We start from the raw sequence: 20,398 nt of genomic DNA on the forward strand, positions 1-20,398 counted from the left end.
TCACTGTAGTATATTTGTATATCTTAAAATAGAGGGCCCGCCGCCGGGGCTCTGCACCCTCGCTACATATTTATTTTAATATGTAAATATTTTCAATTTCAGTGTAGTAAAGAGTGCGCTCTAGCATATTTTTATATGTAGATTTGCTAAATGTATAGAAATATAATGAACAAAAAATACTCATCGAATGTTAGTAAAATAATACAACAATTGCACTGCTCGACTAATTTTATTGGTAATTTTTTTTTTATATTTTGAACTTATATTTTGTTATTAAATACAATTTTGTAAAATAAATTGCAAATGGTAATACAAGAAATCGTTTTAACTTCTGTCTAAAAATATTTAATTCAATGCCAATAAAATAAAATCATTACTACAATTGTATTGATTTTATCATCATATCCTCTTGAGATTCAAACAATCGCCAGATTATCGTGATTCTGATTATTTACCGTGTTAGATAATCGAAATATTACCCCACCATTCCATCAAAAACTCGGCATGCTTTTATCCCTTCTTAAATTTCAACATCTGAGTTTGCGTAAGCTTGTTTCATATACCTCAACACCGTACACAGGCAATCATTTCGCATTGAGACATTCGCGATATTGACGCTAACCGTTGAGCTGAACCTCTGTCCACAATAACAGTATTCGCCAAACGGCACGACAGTATACAGCGTTGACAGTATTTTTGCTCCAGTATTGTAGAAAAGTTGGCGTAGAGAAAACGTGCGAGCAACAAGGCTATATGCTATTGTGCGAAATTATGGACGCTTGACAATATTTTTTAACGATAAATAATAATCGTTTGAAGAACAAAAGATGACGCTCGAAGCCAACAAAATTGTTTTGGGAACAATACTTAGACACAACCGACAATGGTCGCAATGGCTAGCTGTCATTTCTGGTAATAATCATGCATTCAATATTAATCGAATTTAATTTAAATTATAGATTAAACTAACCTTACTTTTTAACTCTCCATTATGATAAAAAAAAATTTTTGTATTTAATTCGTGACCTCAACTGTACAACAAAAAATAATCATGCTCTATTTAACATAATACAATGCAAATAACCGCTATATTATTTTTAGTATGTCATTATTTGTCGCAGTTATAATTATTATTATTTATTAATATCACTAGCAATAGATTAAGATAATAGTTTTATTACAAGCAATTCAGAAGATTAAATTGGAATTATCGTGACACTATTTTAATTCTAATTAAAAGGATTTAATGAATTATTAGTTTATATATATATACGAAATTCGCGTTGTAAGCACTTGTATAAACATTATCTTATCTATTGATTTATTATTAGTATTTAATGTAAATAATAAATGACAATTTGATTTATTACATTTATTTATTAATTAAATGTATTTATATTTATTTATTTTTATCAATAAAAAAATAGCAAATATATTTAAAATGAAATAAAATTGTTGTTAGTAGAGTCAGTAGATAATAGTACTATATTTTTTAATAAGTTATATTTTAATAAATTAATTATTGTATAAAATTATTGATACTAAAATTTAAGATAATTTTACAAATTTGATTCAATACAACTTTCTGATTGAAAATGTAATAAAATTATATGCATAAAGAATGCAAATTGTATTTTTTCAAAGATAAGCATAACTATATAATTCAAACATATTAAATTCGAATATATTTTAATAACTAAATATATAAAAATATTATTATAATATTTTACGTTATTTTTTTCTTCAGCTATTTTTGTATGCCTAAAATTAATAATAGTTAATCACAAATTGTATATTATGTTATGAAAAATTAGTGCTTTGCTTTATTGTAGTGTATAATGGAAACGATGGTAAAAATATGTTAATTTAAACTTTTTACTAAAAACTATAAAAAACACTATCGAACCATTTTGCATATTTAGAAATGATACAATGGTCGTGTTGTTAAGATATTGTTGATTTTATGTTTAAAAAGTATACGTTCTATAAAGTTCTAATATTATATTTTATTTTTTAACATAACAATCAATTCAAGAAATAAAATCAAATTTAATTCTAGCAAAATGCAAATATACTATTTATGCGTCACACGCAGCCATTAAAAGGATACAATTGATTATAGCAATAAATTAAATATACTCGTAAAAAATTATTGACAGCATTAGACTCAATACATCACTACAGTAACGACTTATTTTTTAATAAAATATATTACAACATATATATTAAATTTAAAAAAAATATAATTAATATATAATTTAACTGCATTTGACATAAAATTTTACTATAAATTAATTTTACATTTAATCTTTTAAATTAAATGTATTGAATTACAGAAAAGTGCGATTAGCTAAACTTTTTTTTTTTATAAATCAGCATATCTCATCTGTAATACAGTATCAAAATTTATCATTAAAAATTGTTTGTAGTAACTATAAACTAATTTATAAATACATAATTGTCTATTAAAGTCATAGTAATATATTTTGCAATTTTTATTTAAAGCAAACTTTTTATACATTTAATTTTATTAATGAAAATTTACATACAAATATACATGTTTTTGTGCGCAAAGTCTTATCAATGAAAATACTATTTTAACTACGTGTTTTAAAGCAAAGCATGCATGAGTAATCTATTCGTGCTATTTTGTAAAAAAAATATAGTTTAATCTCTAGTGAGTCATCGCACTGATTGTATTTTTTTATCTTCAACAGCCACGCTGAACCTCTTCATCGCCGGAATTTGCTTCTCGTGGTCATCGCCATCTCTCGCAATACTTCAAGGTCCAAACACGCCGATTAAAATCACAAACAATGAGGCATCATGGATTGCATCGTTAATGCCTTTCGGATCGGCTTTGGGGCCGATTATAGGTTCTACCTGCGCTAAACAACTAGGACCAAAATATTCAATATTGGCTTCAAACATCCCATATCTTTTGGGTTTCGTTTTGATTATAGTAGCCAACGATCCGTCTTATTTACTTGTTTCAAGATTTATATCTGGCATTGGAGTTGGCTTTGGATTCACCGCAGTGCCTATATATGTGGGAGAAGTAGCTGAAGATCACAACAGAGGAGCTTTAATGATAATGATGACTTTTATGTTGGGAATGGGTAGCTTGCTTGCGACGTGTGTAGCACCTTACGTTGCGATTGACACATTCGCTTATATATCGTGCCTATTTCCACTATTGCTCTTTTCGACATTTGTATTGATGCCTGATTCACCTTATTATCTGATGAAGATCGATAAAGAAGAAAAGGCGAAGAAGAGCCTCAAATGGCTGAGAAGACAAACTGAAGACGATGCCATTGCTACCGAGCTCAATATAATAAGGAAGTCGTCCGCTGTCAATTTTTCGTTTTGGGAGACATTGAAAGAAATTACGCACAGGCCGAATCCTAAGGCCATGTTTATTATATTTGCGATTATTGCTGCTCAACAGTTTTGTGGAGCCACTGCTGTGACCTTTTATCAAGAGCAAATATACCAAGCTAGCGGTATTCCAATGCCTGCTGAACAAGCCGTGATTTTGTCACAGGTTTTGAGTGGAGTGTTTGGTATTGGTGTCATATTTTTTATCGATCGATGGGGAAGAAAACCACTATTGATCTTGTCTTGTGCAGGATGCATAGCTTCAACGGCTATGCTCGGTGCTTATTATCAACTGTCGTACATTCAAGATACTTATCCAGAGTTTAGATGGTTCCCAGTTGTGGCTATGAACTTGTTGTTGATATCGTTTGCCCTTGGCCTGGCTCCGATCCCTTACACAATACTTGGTGAAATATTTTCGTCAAGTGTCAAAGAACTAGCCGTTTGTGTGGTTTCCGTTGGAGGTGCAATCGAAAGTTTCATTGTGACGAAACTTTTCCAGATAATTAACGACGAGTACGGCACCGCAGCTGTATTTTACTGTTTAACTATTACGACATCTTTGTTACTAGCTATTATAGTGGTACTCCTTCCAGAGACGATGCACAAGAGCTTCTTGGACATACAAAATATTTTGATGAAGAAGAGTGAGAGTGATACGCCAGTTAAAGAAACGTACTCTCATCAGATAACCTGTAAGATTTAGTAATGGACGTGTCGATATCGGTGTAAATATATTTGAGATTTTATATTTTAAAATAGCAATTATTCAAAATACAACTGCGCCTTTAAAATATTATTAATATTTATGTCGTTAGCTTAATAAATGTGATAGTAATTTTATTTTAGGCTAATTATCATAATTTAATGTAAATTAATTATATGTTTATAAATCAACAACCTAAAACGCAAAAGCTTGTTTAAAAATTGTAATATAAATAAATTGACATTCCAAAGACAATATTTTGTATCATTGTATTAGGAATTTGTTATTTTATATGATGTAACTTAAAGTACAAATTATCTTAAAAGACGTTGAAAGGTATGTAACTATTTTTTTATTTTAAATAAAATTGTAAAGTATTATTTTTTAAATAAACAAATTTATTAAATCATAAGTGCTAATTTTTTTATGTGTCAAATCATTACCTTTTTCGGTATGCAAATATTTATAAAATTTGTCGCCGTTGGTGAAAACTTCCACGCCAGAGGGTCATACGATTGGATCACGATTGTTTTGTCATACATCCTTCACGTATGAATAACAATCAAATAAATTCCTGCGTTAATATTTTTTGCATGAATATTCAGAGAAGTTGTATTTTCTGAATTCGATATGCAACCTAATATCTACAGGTGGGCAGAAAATAATACACTATTAAAAAACAAGTTAACAATTACTGACATAAAAAATATTAGAAATTTTGTAATACGATTTTCGTATCAATAAAACAAGTTCTTGTTAGCTTGTATAGATATTTTGTTTTATTTTTTCGGCCAAGGATTGTGATTGGTTTAATTTATCATATCTAATTTAAGCATTGTTCAATTTTATTTCAACAATAATCTTTCAGAACCAGTTGTGTATCATGTAAAAACTGGCACAGATAATGATCGAGTTTCACATCACACGACAGTAATTATCACAGTTAACTATGATTGCAAGTTAGATTAAAAACCAGTATATAGCCGTAGTTCTATACAATGGATATTTCAGAAATAGATCGAAATCTATCAAGGAGAATATACTTAAAATTATTGTTTAATATTCAATAACAATACGTAATTGATACATTATATAACGCACGTTGAACCTATCTTTAAAATAAAGTTGTTAAACAACTATTTGTTTATCTTATGTTTATCATAACCTTACATGTCATGTATGTATTCTTTCTTATATTCAACTCTAATTCTTCGAAAAAGTATTAGTTCCGTTCTTGAATACCACACTTCCTGAACGTTGTTTATCATACATACATATATATGTATATGTTGCGTATATACATATACGTACTATATTTTAATAACAGATTCTAAGAAGCGCATATAAAAAACTATAAAAAAATAAGATTAAGTATCGGATTTCAACTGACAAAATCGTTTTTGGTAAAGATGACTGATATTAATTACAATCCAACCTGTCAATATGTTTTAAAATACATATATTAATTAACAAAATAGAGACCAGAAAATAAAATTAAAGTAATAATGATTGCAGATTCTATTACAGATACTTATATTAATTATGTAACGTTCATCAAAAATCAATTCTATGTGCATTTTATTACTGCATGTTTTGTTTTAATTATTGTGATTTTTGTTTAAAAAATATAAAGTTGAATAGCATGACGAGATAAGAGCTGACTCATCAAAGAGAGAATAATGTTATAAAAGGCAACTAACAGTAAAAATAAATCATATGCGCACATAATTTCCTATTTTTAGTAAAATTTATAAGATGTTCATAAATAATTTCATACTTGTTAAGTGACAGCTATTGTTACTGCGACAATATTTCTAATACATTAATAGTAATTAATTGTCCCAAAAATAGCAATTGAATTTAGCTTAGAAAGCTTAAAAATTTCTGATCTCATTATAATAATTAAACCAAAATCAGTAGCTTAGCAGTTTTAACAGACATATGATTCAAATTTTTTTTTTCTTTACACAACAATATTAATAATGCATATTTTTTATTCGGTAATTATGGGTTTGGGATTCATGAACTAATAAGAAATCATGTGATGTATGCATATTATACTGCTTAACAAAAACAATGGCAAAATGTTGTACCATCGATACTCTCTAAGTAGGTTAACCAATAAATTAAAAGAAAGCAAAATCTTATCCGTTTTCAACAATTAGTGTTCTGGTCAAAACGAGAATTTGTTTTTAGTCTTATGTTGTCTGTGTTCTTACAAAATAATCAATTAATTCACACCCAATTGATACCAAGTTTTATTTTTTTTAACAATTACAGAATAACTGCTGTTGTTATACTCCAAGCTTAAATTCGTCACCTTTGCAATTAGCTTGTACAAAACCAGTTGATTTTTGCAATTATAAGCAACGTTTTAACAACCCGAATAATAGAAGTATTAAACAATATAAAATAGACACATTAAAAGAAATAACTGCTAAAATATGATATATTGTGAACATGAAGCAAATACAGATTGTTACGTCTGAAAAACCATTGTCAGCTGGGATATTTTAATAACGCTTTAACCGCGAATGACAACAAAATATACCGTACAAAAATTTGCCAGTTTACGTTTGCGGTTTGATATAAACCTTTGAACCTTGTTATATGGTTTATTAATATAATTGGTCAATCAAAAATAATATAGTATATGCCATAAAAATATTTTCTTAAAAAGCACTCAAATTTATTCATTCATTGGAACTTTCCACTTCTCTTCAGACTTACGGAATACACGAGAGTTTGACACCCAACTCGCATCCAGTGAAGCCCTCGTTAAGTTAACACAGACGACTATCTTGACGTCCAGATAAAAGCAGGTATTTTAATTTAACCGAACAGTCACATTTAATTGTCAAGAGTTTAATTCAACTCTTACTTGTATCACAGGTTCAACACACGAACGACACAACACAAATCTATTATATATCATTATATCCATTTATTGTGCAATTTTTTGCTTTATTTGTAACTATAAACTTATTTATAACTATTATTATTTAAACTTTAAAAAAACCGGGTATGACAAGCACAAAAAGATCTATGCCAATTTTGGAAAGGCAACCTCAAAATAAAAGTAATGAAATAGCTAATTCGAATGAGACAAATTTACACGTATATGTATCATAGAGTAGGCCAATGTAAGTAAAATCAGTTTAAAATCATAAAAAATAACCAGTTATCCAAAACAATATATTAATCTAGTACAAAGCAAAGTAGCAGATAAAGCACTGATTAAAATTTATTTTAATATATCTCATTATTTTTTAATACTTTATAAGCATTTTTTTTCTATACTATGCTTATAAGCAGTCTTGTGTATGAATATAAATTTATTAAAAATATATATTAAATACACCTACGTAAGCAATACGTTTTTTCCTTTCCTGTGAAATTTTATTTTCGCGACATCTCTCGTTTTTGAAAGGAAGTCTTCAATTGCCTTCCAGACAAGCTAGAATTGTTATAGTCAATGCAGCAATGATTCTTAGTGTATGGCAGAGGTGCACAAACCTTTTATTACGACCCATTGACAATATTACAATATTGTACGTGATACTTTTTGCAAACTATCTGCAAATTTAAATCACGTGTTACTCTGATGAAAATATTGTGCTTTACTGATGTATGGACTATACGTTATATTATATCATGGATCAATTTATTACCATTGTTCTTAAATCTCTCTCACTATTCGATTTGTGTTATAGTTGCACTATTATGATTGGTGGCACATTTTGTGTGATTAATTCATTGGCTTTAGTTATCACATTGATAAAAAATATTACAATGATGCATTTCTTTTTAAAGCAATTTGTGCGCATCATCTTTTTATTTTATTACCTCAATAACAAAGAATTAAATTTGTCATGTATTACAATACATGACAAATTTAATTCATTGTTGTATTATCTTACTTATTTGAAATGTGGCGTGTGAAAATGTAAATCTATTCTATTTGAATACATATAAGATTTTTACGGTGTATTTATGTAGTTATACAGTAATTATTTTGTACCTAATAATTATTCTGTAGTGATGTCGCATGTATTGTTATTGAATGGATGTGTGTGTTTCATAAATAATTGTAATGTGACTAAAGTGTATTCATACATAACCTTGTTTAAAATGCAGTATTAATTGACCTCTAAACATTTGGAAGAGTGTCAACATTTTAATAGAAGGTTTTCTAGGAAAAATGAATTTCCTGATGTTTTGATTGGTATTAACGTGAAAATTAAATAATGTATAGGAAGTAAATTTAACAAATATTAATTTAATTAAAATAGCTAATGAGTCATACTTTTTTAAGACAGAGAGACGTGTGTATTTACAAAGATCATCATATTGATAACATGAATTGCAACCACTTAGATATTTTTTAATATAATTTAGTATTGATAAAAAACGGCATTACATTTTGAATATCAATAAAGATAGACAACATAATTATACTGCACGTTTTATTTGCATGCATTTTTTAGTTCGACTATACTTTAAAATTAAAATATTATCGAATGAATGACGTAATCAACTTGCAGTTTTCATATAAATGTTTTTAAAACATATGTATATAAATGTACATATAACAGTAAATAAGTTTAGAGGACGTGCTTTAAGGATCAATCTCAAGGTGGTAATAACTTGAATTGCAAATAATTTATTCATAATACAAATCTGCTTTTAGCTTTAGATCTTTGGGTCAATGTTCTTGAGTCAACTCTGCATCACAACCTTCTATAATATTACAAGGCCTTCCTGTTACCACAATAGTAAATTACAGCTGACGACACAGTAGAGATATAATAATATGTGTTAACTTTAAATAATAAAATTTTCCCTATTTGACTTCATAAATTATATTATTTTTTTATTTGTAAAATTAAAAAGTAATATAATAAATATTCTGACATGCACCGCCTCTGTTTTGAAATATATTTGCATTAATCATGATTCAATTAACTCAAATGATCATAAAGCAAATAAAACAGTAGCGTGAGGAGCAGGAAACTGTAATATTATAAATTAACTCAAAAATATATGTATATAAGATGTAAGTGAATCACGATTATTGTAATATTAATAACGTACATTTTATTAGGTTATCATGTTTTAGAAAATGTCATAAATGTGGAATCAAAAACAGGTGGTAATTGGCAGCTTAATTGTATTTCGAAAAATGTATTTTAAGTAAAAATAAATAAACCATAATAAAAACGATAATAGCAAAATAGTTTATAAAATCAGTAGTAAAAGCTCAAAAAGAATTTATTTGGAGAAGGTACATTTTTATGTTTTAATTATATTACATACATATATATATAAAAAAAAAATTAAATATATTTAATTATTAGATTTTATATGCATTTTAAATAACTATAAGTGCTTATAATATATACAAAATTATTGACAATTCGCAAAAAAAAATTTTTGCCGCAAAGATAAAATTACGTAATTTAAAATTTATCAACATTTTAATAATTTTATTTTATACCAATTTATTTTGCTTTGCAAAATATAACATAATTTATTTTGCATTTTTTCGCTGATAAATAAAACTAACTATGATACATTAATTTACTTAGAACTTTTTAAGCTCAAAGTTTTAAATAAATTACATAGTCATAGTCAAAAAAATTATACCTTTGCTTTAAAATTTGTTATATTTAATAGTTTAATTCCTAGTACTTATTTTATCAGTAGTCGAAACGTCAGAAAATGAGATGCGAGTAAGAAAAGGCAAGTACGCAAGCCCTCACATCTCAAAAAGCTAAGTTACATATTGAGTTAAAAAGATAAAAAGCAACCACGCGTTAATTTAAAATAATAATAATATGTAAGAAGTTTTGACTACATAAAATTAAATTAATAAATTATTAGTGGTTTTATCCAACAGTTATTACAGTTCTAAACATGTTTATCTACTTTATTACGTTATTTATCAAGTTTGTAAAGCAATTATTTTATAGTATTTATCGTTGATAATTTAAACAATGGACAGTAATATGCTTATGATGAATTTATAAAAGCAAAAAGAAGCTGTAGAATGCTTAGTTAGTAATTAGTTTTTCATTACGTTTCAGAGAGAGATATCTCTCTCTCACAGTAAGAAGATTATTTTTCAATAATGTTATACTACACTAAAATAAAGGTAAACAATTGGACATTATGGATAACCACATTTTGTGGTAAGTGTATTTATTGTTTTACAAATTAGGTTTCAATTTAGTTAATTAACGCAATCTTCTCAGCTGCAGTCGCAAATATTTCAATGGGAATCTCAGCAAGTTGGACTTCACCATCGCTCGCAATTCTCCAATCGGACAAGTCGGAATTAAGTGTCTCCAATGAGCAAGCTTCATGGATTGCATCATTAATTACGATAGGAATTGTACCTGGTTCGTTTTTGGGAATGTTTTTAAATAGACGTCTGGGATCTAAACTATCTACGTTGTTTTTTTTATTTATATTCACATTAGCCTTCACTTGTATTCTGTTCGCTCAGAGAATTGAGTACTTGTATGTGTTTAGAGTATTATCTGGTATTGGTACTGGTGGATGTCATTCATCCATACCATTATACATAACGGATATTACTGAAATCAAGAACAGAAGCTTAATATTGGCAATATCAATGCTGACTATTAATTGTGGAAATTTATTGGCGTCTTCTGTCGCGCCTTATGTATCGATATATAACATGGCATGGGTTGCTATTTTTATGTCAGTTATGTCAATTTTGTGTTTATTGCTCCTACCAAACTCTCCATATCACCTAATGCTAATTGGCAAAGAAGAAGAATGCAAGAAAACGCTAAGATGGCTGAGAAACATAATAAACGAAACAGCAATGGAAGAAGAACTAAAGAATTTAAAAAATCATGCGGAAACGCAAACGAGTATTTTTGATGGTTTAAAAAATTTAAGAAAAAAAACAAATTTAAAAATTATGTTCATTATGTGTTTCATGAACATAGTGATTCATTTAACCGGAATTTCAGTAATGTCACAATATCAACAGCAGATCAATGCAATCGTACAAGTTCCAATTAGTCCAGAAATTGTGGTAATAATAACAACCTTTATATCATTTATATTTTCACTTTTGTCGTGTATATTTGTATATCGTCTAAATAGAAAACCAATTTTGTTGTTCGGAGCTTTAGGATGCGCAACTTGTATGGCGCTTTTGGGAATTTTTACTAGTTTAAAAAAATACCACATGGTTTTAACGTTACATATGAAGTGCATAATAATTATTTCTGTATTAGCGTTTTTCGCTATCCATAGCTTCTGCTTATACGTGACGCCGATGTGTGTAGCTTCAGAATTGCTAAATCATAATGTATTAAGTGCGGCGTTTTGTATTTTAACTGCGATATCTAGCTTTTTATCTTTCGTAATGCTCAAATTTTTTCATTTTATAAAAGATAAATATGGAATTGTGACAGTGTTCTTTGGATTTTCGGTGTCAACCTACATCGCAACAGTTTTTATGTATTTTATTATTCCCGAGACTAGAGGGAAAAGTCATTCAGAAATTCAAGACATGCTCTCTAAATCAAAAAATGATATTAAATCTGATAAATGCATAACTGCAGCTGAAATTTCTAAGTTTTAATTTTTCTCATTAATATATATTTTCTACAATTATTTAACTAATATTCAAACCGTTTTTCATTATATTCATTTGGTGCCGTTTTGTAAATTAGTTCATAAAATGTTCGGAAGATGTCATTATTTTTGTTTCCTTATATTATTGTATTGTATAATTATTATTTAAAAATAAAATATAATAAATTTAATATATAATTCTATTATTGACATTAAAAAGTTGTATTTTATTATTATTTAACCCAAATTATTAAATTATCTTGACATATTTTATAAACATGTATATACCAGGAATTTCGCACATTGTCATGATAATGTGTACTTACAAATATAATAAACTAGCACTATAAATATCAATGACGTTTAAATGTTATTTAGAGAAAATGTAAAGCAAAAGTTGATATCGTAAAATCTAGTGCTCTATCCTCTTTCTTAATTTAAAAAATCTGTTCAATTAACACTGGTATAAATTTTATTTTAATTTGAATTATATTTAAATTACTATATTTAAAGGTTCTTTACTTTTTCTCTAAAATTTTTTTAATTTAAAAAAAAAAATAAGATGGCGGATTAGCTGTCTAACGATCTTAACAAATATATTTATTTGATCCATTCTTAAGAAAAATCATGATTATTTTATAACAACTATGGCAGTTATCGTGTACTTAAAAATCTATATAAATAATCAAAACTTTTTTTCTTTTATTTATATTTAATGAAATTCAAAAAAATATTAAATAGCCGCCATTATGAAACAATATGGCAGATTAGGCTTAGGAACTTACGCCATATTGAATGTGATTTTAGAACGTGCTTTATGACGATATACTATGGTTGTTAATATTTCCTCAAATTTCGAAATATTCTACGCAAATAATAAAAAAATGTTTATTATATTTTTTTAATTTCTATTTAAAACGTTTGACACCTTTACTTTCTTCTTTAAAATTTTGTTTTAAAAAATACGGTTTTTTTATTCAAAAATAATATAAAAAAATTAATTTTAATTTTTTTTTAACATTGTGAGTTGTGAATTTCTTAATTTTTTTAGTATTGGCTATTTTAAAAAAAAATCTCTGAATAGGCTGTTTGCCAAACCTATTTGAGATATTTATAAGATCTATTTTTATAGAAAGTTTCATGACGTGATTAAAAATCCACGAAGTTATCGTGTCCTCAAAAACCCATAAAAGGAAAAAAATATAACTTGAAAAAAGAAACATTCATTTTTTTCACTGAAATGATTTTTTTTTCTTTTTAAAAACGCTGCTATTTTGAAACAAGATTACGAATAAGGCTGTATGTGGAAAATAACTGAGATTTCTTCAAGATTTATTTTTATCATGATAATATTGTTAGAACTACGGCAGTTATCGTGTGATGTGTTTTTTAATTTAAATTGAATTTTTATTTAGAAACGATTATGTTTTAAATAGCCGCCATATTAAAAAAAAGAAGACGGCGAATCAAATTAAAAAACAAATTTGAGATATTTATAAGAGTTTTGTGACCATAAAATTACCAAAAAAAGTACAAAAAAAATTTTTAAATTAATTTTCATTTTGAATGGTTTTTTATCTTGCTAACTTTTATTTAATGGGTTGTTTTTCCATATTTTTGAGTAGCCACCATTTTGACAAAAAGACAGAAAATCAAAGTGACAAACTAACTATATATTTTAAATATCTGTTTTATTAATAAGTTTCCTCGCGATACCATTAAAACTACGGCAGTATAATATCTTCAAAACCCCACAAAAATCTACAAAATTTAATTTTTTATTTTCAAATTTAAAATGCTTTTTCCCTTGCTTAAATTTATTTTTCAGTATTTGAATATTTGTTTTTATAAAACTATGGCAAATAACGAATATAACTAAATATACTATATTAAAAAAAATTCACGTCGATATAATAAAAACTAAGGTAGTTAATCCTCAATTTTGCTCTAACAAGTCCGCGTCATGCGTCCATTTTTAATATGAATATTTCCTAAGAAATGTACCTAAAAATAAATAGAAAACGCTGAAACCTCGCAGGCGATGCAAACAGCCGTGTTAATAGTAAATAATGAACATGCATAATACATTACCTTTCTTAAACACTATACTAGTAAAAAAAATCAATCGTTCTTTTTATCATTCTTGCTAAAACTAGAACATACTAGTAAAATTTTAATAGCATAAAAATATTTTATATTGCTTTTCAAAGTTTAAGCAAAGAACAAAGTTTAATTGTCGGTCCGTAGATAGCGTATTACCACGAATGATTAAGTCAATATATAATGTAACAACATTAAAAATAATTTAATATTATTCACGGTCACCGGATCGAGATAAGTCGTAAATTAAATTTAAAATATCAATGATACATGTTTTATGTAGATAATAAGAACTAAATAACAAATAAAATTAAGAATGATTATGGCAAACACAAGCCTAGTAATAAAGAGAATTTTCTAATAAAATCAACTGGAGGCGTCTAATCAACAAAATGATAATACATATTAATAATATTTAAACTACGAAGCAAATAAATAGAGCAACATTATTGTTGGGTTTATAAATCACCACTACATATAGCGACGGTCGTAATAGCATTAATATATTTTTAAATTAACTAGAAATGGACAATAACTGGTATATATGTATGTATATATTAAATGATTAAAAAAATTATAAAAAATATACGTTTTGTCAATTGTGTAACCTTTGCGATCATCATGAAACTGATAAACGCATTTGTAAATAGCAATGCTGCGGCAAGATCGAGACACACTCCCGACCATTGGAGCAAGGTCATTTAATGATCGTAAAATAATTTTTGGTAAGTATTAATTTATTTATCAAAAAAATAAAATAATTTAAACTTTCGTTATTACATTAATAAAATAATTTTAAATTTAAAAGTAATATAAGAGTACAATAAAAATATGTTTGTATTGTAATCTCTCGATATTTTACAATTTATTAAATCCATGATATACTTAATGCGACCTTCTGCCTAGTAACATGCTTTATCACACTGATTTTGTAACAAAGGTTTAGTTCAAAAGAAAAACAGATTCCATCAACATATATAAAATCACCATTTTTGGTTTGTTTATTGCTTAAGTGTAATATTTTTTTTATATACGTTAGCGGAAAGTTATAATCTCTTACACATACATTATAAAATAAATATTAATTTAGAAAATAAAATAGAGAAAGCAGCACTTACAACTAATACTAATGTAATGCCACTGATATTATATAAAAACTATATTTTGATTATTATTAAATAGTGCACAAAGGTTTAATAGTGTAACAACCTCATATTGCTTGTCATGTATTATTTTCAAAGAAACGTAATAACATGTAAATAGGATGACTGAAAGATTGTCTTATGTGCATTTTTACTCAATTTGTAAATATTATGTTTCTGATTAATATGAAATGTAAATTGTGGAAATATATGATAAATAATAAATGTTATATTTGTTAATCCAAATGATTCAATACAGATCAAACGAGAGATATTCGATAATAACCTTTATCAATCCATTTATGAACTATTTTTATTTTTTGTAGGTGTTAAAATTGTTGTAAGTTAAAAACCTTATATTATATTAACTTCTAGTCATCTTAAAATTATTTATTCTTTATTTTAAATATGGAATTAAATTTATTAGAGTATTTACAAACAAAAATATTCACAAGCTAATTAATGATATACGGCTTGACTAGTTTCTGTTGCTAACTGACACTTGTGTAAAATATTATTCTCAATACAGTATTTATTATGACATGTTGTATACCATATACATATATGGCTCATTTAAATTACATTTACAAATATTGAACAGAACATATAAAATGTTTTATTTAAATATGTGTTGTAAAAAAATACCGCGTTTTAATTTAAATAAAAATTATATAAATTTTCTATAAAATTTATATGTTAAAAAATATGTTTTTATTAATAAAATATTAAATGGCACAGGCGTTTATTTTTACTATATATTTATACAGGCTTTTATAAATCATCACAATGCCCGTACAATTTCTATAATATTAATTATATAATTTTATATATACAAATCATCTCCTTTAGATGCAAAAGACTACTGGCTATATCAGAACAGAAGATGGAAGTAGAAGCGGATTTTCTATGTCTATATTATTAATCGTCTGTTAAGTCTTAAATTTTAACAAAAGTTCAAAACAGAAGTAAACGTAAAAATAAGCAAATGATATATGAAAATAAATTTAATATAGCAAAGAGTTATATCATTTTAAATCTGGGAAGAGAAGAAAACCAATTATCGAACTTCTGTTACTTAATTCAATGACCGTTGAGGCGACACTGAAATATGTAATATTTTATTTTTATTATCTTATCAGTCTTTTTAGCCGTTTTAACAATGCATTTGCTTTTGATTGCGTAAGTAGAGCTACATTATCTGGATGTACTTTAACAGTACTTTTATCTATAAAAATGCACAATCTTATGTCATTTTTGTATACTATAGATTCCATTTTCACGTTTATTTCTTTGTCAGAGACATTAAAATATCATTTTTTAGGCCTCTTCTGCAAAAAACTTCATGCAGCGCAATAGTTATACTTGGCTCTGACAACATCAGCGAACTAACTGCATTTTTATAAATAATTAAAAATTCATTTGCAACGGTAGTTAATTTATTCTGAAAAAATAGTGAATATATTATACTAAATATTATCAAAGCTTACAACTAATAAATTGCACTTAGCTTTTAAGAAAGGGTTGAAAAAAAAACTACAAAAATATGTATTTATTGAATGGAAATATTTGTAGATGCTGGCATGAGACACAATAGAGTTGATTTATGACGGTCACCCAAGCAATTACTCATTTTTTTTGTCGGAATTTTGTTATGTTATGAGTGAGTAAAAACAATTAGTTGTAGATAAAGTAATTTTTTTTACATGTTTTGATATTAGGTAGATTTCTATATAAAATACTACCTATTGCAGAGGAGGCCATATTTTATTTTGTATTGTCTTCTTTGCTCTTTATTTTAGCCACCATAAACATTTATTGTTTCAATTCACAGAAGGGATGCATACAAAGAATTACGATATCGGTCGTCAATCTCAATGTTTTGAGCATAGTCTACAGATTTTGAATGAAGTTGAGGTCAGGGGTATTTTCTGATCGGAACAATGAAAATTTTATGGTGGCGAGAAAAATATGCTAAAAAAAGTACTTAATGACGCCATGGAGGTCACCGGTGCCCGGCACTCCAAATAAGGGTTATACAAGGGTTATAAAAAAATTACGATTATCTATTAAGCCCTTATTAGGATAAATATATAATATACAACTAAAATTAGCCAATGGCTCAGATTGATTTTTAACAAAAATAAGGTGGCATGAAACGTGTTAAATCAAGCTTTATTCATCCGTGCATATCAAAAAGCTAGGAAAATTTTATTTCAGATGATCTATTAATAATTTAATATTATATGAATCGAGACATATGACTGCTCTCAAGGAATTTTGATCATTAAGAGTGTTTTTGGCAATTTTTTCAAAATTTGCTAAAACAAATAAATAATGATTCCAAAGATTCTGTATATTCATTGACGCGGAAAGTAATAACCTTTAATAAAAAAAATTGTCCAGAAAATATTTCTGACCAACTATAAACTACTCTCGAGAAATTCTAGTTTTGAGTTCCCTAATGTCTTAGAGAATCACGATCGCGTCCTCTATTGCTGGCGTTAGAGCTAGGACTCGCCTATGGTTGTCGCCATCTGGCTACTTAATACGCTGATATTGCATTGCTCTGTTTAATACATACAGCTGGTCTTGTTCATTTATTTATTTTATTATTTTATGATTGTTTTACTATTATTTATTATTTTTTGTCTATTATTTTAATCTTACTTAGAGTATTTTTTGTGCATTGCAATAATATGTATTGAATTTGACGCATTGAGATTTACCTGTTAAGCCTCGATTTTAATTAAAATTAATAATTTTTAACTACCATCTACCAGATACGATATAATTTTACAAAAACTCTAGGGATCCTATGGGATTTGAAATGAATTCGAACTATAATCACTAACTTTAACCAAAAACATACCCTTTTCTTATAGTATATATTAGCTAATGAAAATCGCTGTTTCAACCATTTTTATATACATGGTATGAAAATATTACATAAATTATAATAATTTAAAACTAAAAATAAAGTAAAACCATGAATTTTTTAATATTGTCAGTATAAAATAAAATAATAACAATTTGAAAAATATTCAGATACACCACTAAGTTGTTCTTAAGCTATATGAATTTATTGGGAACCATTATGTTTAAATATTACACAAGATAAATTCATTTATATAAAGCAATTACTTTATAATAGCCTAAAGAACATAACTCATGTGTCTATTCTGCAATGTTATGTATGGAGAACTTATTTACACATGAGTCATCAATAATAAATAGTGTTGATAATAAATAATATTGATTATCTTTGAAAAAAGTAGCTTTTTGTAAATAAATTTTTAGGTTTATTTTTTTATAATACTATTATCCAGTATAACATAATGCAAATTTGCTTATTTAATATTTTACTGGATAAGTTTTATTTTATACTATTTATTCTAAAATTGATTTTTTACTATTATATGTTACACATCGAGGATTAAAAAATATTATTGAAAAATAAAATAAATACGAAGGTCTACAATTTATAGTAGATCGATAACAAGTTAGTTTGATACACCTGTTATTTTAAATAATATAACAATGTTACAATTGTTATATGTAGAATATCTCATGGTCAATGTTAACAATGTCCGTTTGCCTGTATTTAAATGCATAATACGATTGTTTCCTTTTTTTATTATTAAACCACTTTCATATGAATGTAAATGATACAGAGCAAAAATTTGCATACATGTTTTATTACAGTAGCTAAAGGTATACGTTTGGAATACATTTTTATTCTGAGTTTTATGCACTTAAATAGTAAATATTTTATTTTATAATTTGTTAATTAAATAAGAATTAAAGCATTAAAATTCATATATATTTTTTGTTATTAATTAAACACAGTTAATATTTAAATTTTAAATATGTTTAATAAATTTTGTTGAAATCTTAACAATGAATTATTTTTAGTATAGTAAATATTTATAATTTTATTTGAAATATTAGTTAAATTCAAACATAATTACCAAAAATAAAATACAGATCAAAAATGTATATCGTTACTCTTAACTAATAAAAAAATCCATATAAACCTATAAATTATATCTTTAGTATTATTATATCAGGATATGTATACATATTATTTATTGAACACGAATACAGATAAAAATGTTAGGTATTTTTATATTTTAATTATATTATATTTTACTTCACGATCAACAAAATTTATATCACTCGTTACATAATTTAACGACTAGCGGGTAAATTGTATGTTGTAAAACATGAATTCATAAAAACATTAAAATAAATATTAACCTTCGATCAGGACCAGTTTTGTCATAGCAAAAATTATTTTATCAAGGCAAATCTTGGTTCTATATACGCTACGTTGATCTATTATACTTCTTAGAAGTATTGCGTATTTTTTATACAGTTCTAACAATGTTTGTTACAATATATTATAATGTTATCACGATTCATACAAACGCATACACGTGGTAGACGAATGTTCTTATAAAGCGATTCGTCGCGCGAAAATCTCAAATCTGTTCTCGGAAGCTAGATCTAGTTCAAAACTGAGCGTATCGAAAAAACAATAAATAATTAGTTATCCTGTTCCTGTTTACGTATATCTTTTTTGTACTTGGATGTAATAAGTAAGCGTTACTTCGTAAACAAATTATGTTGTAAACAACAAAATTTGTTTGCAAATTACTGCTTTCTTTTGAGACGTTCTGGACCTTGTACGCTCTTGAACCATTGTCAATAGCATTACTCATTTCAATTTTAATATATTAAGCGATGAAAGAAATATGATGTAAATTAATGGGATGTTTCAAACCTATTGCGTATTTAAAAAAAATGATAAATGTGCATATTTATCACATCGCAAAGATGTCGCTCAATGACGCGTGTACATGTTGCAAAATGCTAATTCTAAAATGGTTGGGCGAAGTCAACATTAACTCCGATTATATAAATATATTAGATTATAGTTGTTACGTTTTAATAATAATGGCAAAGCAGTAGATAAGATAATTAAACAGTGTATCATATAAAGAGGTTAATAATTCATATTAATTATGGACCAGTGTACGTATAATAAAATTAAAAATATTATTTTTAATAAACTACGTACAAAAAAATAAGGTTAAAAATTCATATAAATTATTGACCCGTGTAATAAAATACGTATATTAAGTAGGTTAGGATAATATTTTTAAAAACTATAATATATACTATTCTTCAATATAACATACTTTAGAATTTGTACGACGCTGAGAGAAGAGTGCAGAATTCCATGGCGTAAGTAAACAAAGGACTAAGATAACCTCAACTTGCAATGCTAGAAAAACGTGCCGAGTTTATCACTATATTTGTTTTTATGAATATTTTTAATTGTTGATAAAAAAAACAATAAATCATTGAAGTCTATTGTGAGCGTATCCGCTAAAATAGTGTTACAAACTGATTAGAGATTTGAAAAAGTCGTTAAATATGTAAACATATA

At 26.5% G+C, this 20,398-nt stretch overlaps 2 protein-coding genes across 2 annotated transcripts; both read left to right on the plus strand.

The window, feature by feature from the left end:
- The first annotated feature begins 590 nt into the window (after window positions 1–590).
- On the plus strand, window positions 591–4,295 carry LOC148235847 (facilitated trehalose transporter Tret1-like). The gene is made up of 2 exons (XM_088183958.1): window positions 591–912; window positions 2,718–4,295. Exons 1-2 carry the CDS (start codon window positions 828–830, stop codon window positions 4,085–4,087), a joined length of 1,455 nt encoding a protein of 484 aa, XP_088040084.1. The 5' UTR covers window positions 591–827; the 3' UTR covers window positions 4,088–4,295.
- Window positions 4,296–10,217: 5,922 nt separating this feature from the next.
- On the plus strand, window positions 10,218–15,879 carry LOC148235848 (facilitated trehalose transporter Tret1-like). The gene is made up of 4 exons (XM_088184835.1): window positions 10,218–10,241; window positions 10,320–10,989; window positions 11,068–11,156; window positions 15,796–15,879. The coding sequence occupies exons 1-4, from the start codon at window positions 10,218–10,220 to the stop codon at window positions 15,877–15,879; spliced, it is 867 nt and encodes a 288-aa protein (XP_088040961.1).
- Window positions 15,880–20,398: the final 4,519 nt, after the last annotated feature.

The sequence above is a fragment of the Plectrocnemia conspersa genome, unplaced genomic scaffold, assembly GCF_051122295.1.
Source record: "Plectrocnemia conspersa isolate PC_06_02 unplaced genomic scaffold, ASM5112229v1 ptg000004l, whole genome shotgun sequence".
Lineage (NCBI taxonomy): Eukaryota > Metazoa > Arthropoda > Insecta > Trichoptera > Polycentropodidae > Plectrocnemia > Plectrocnemia conspersa.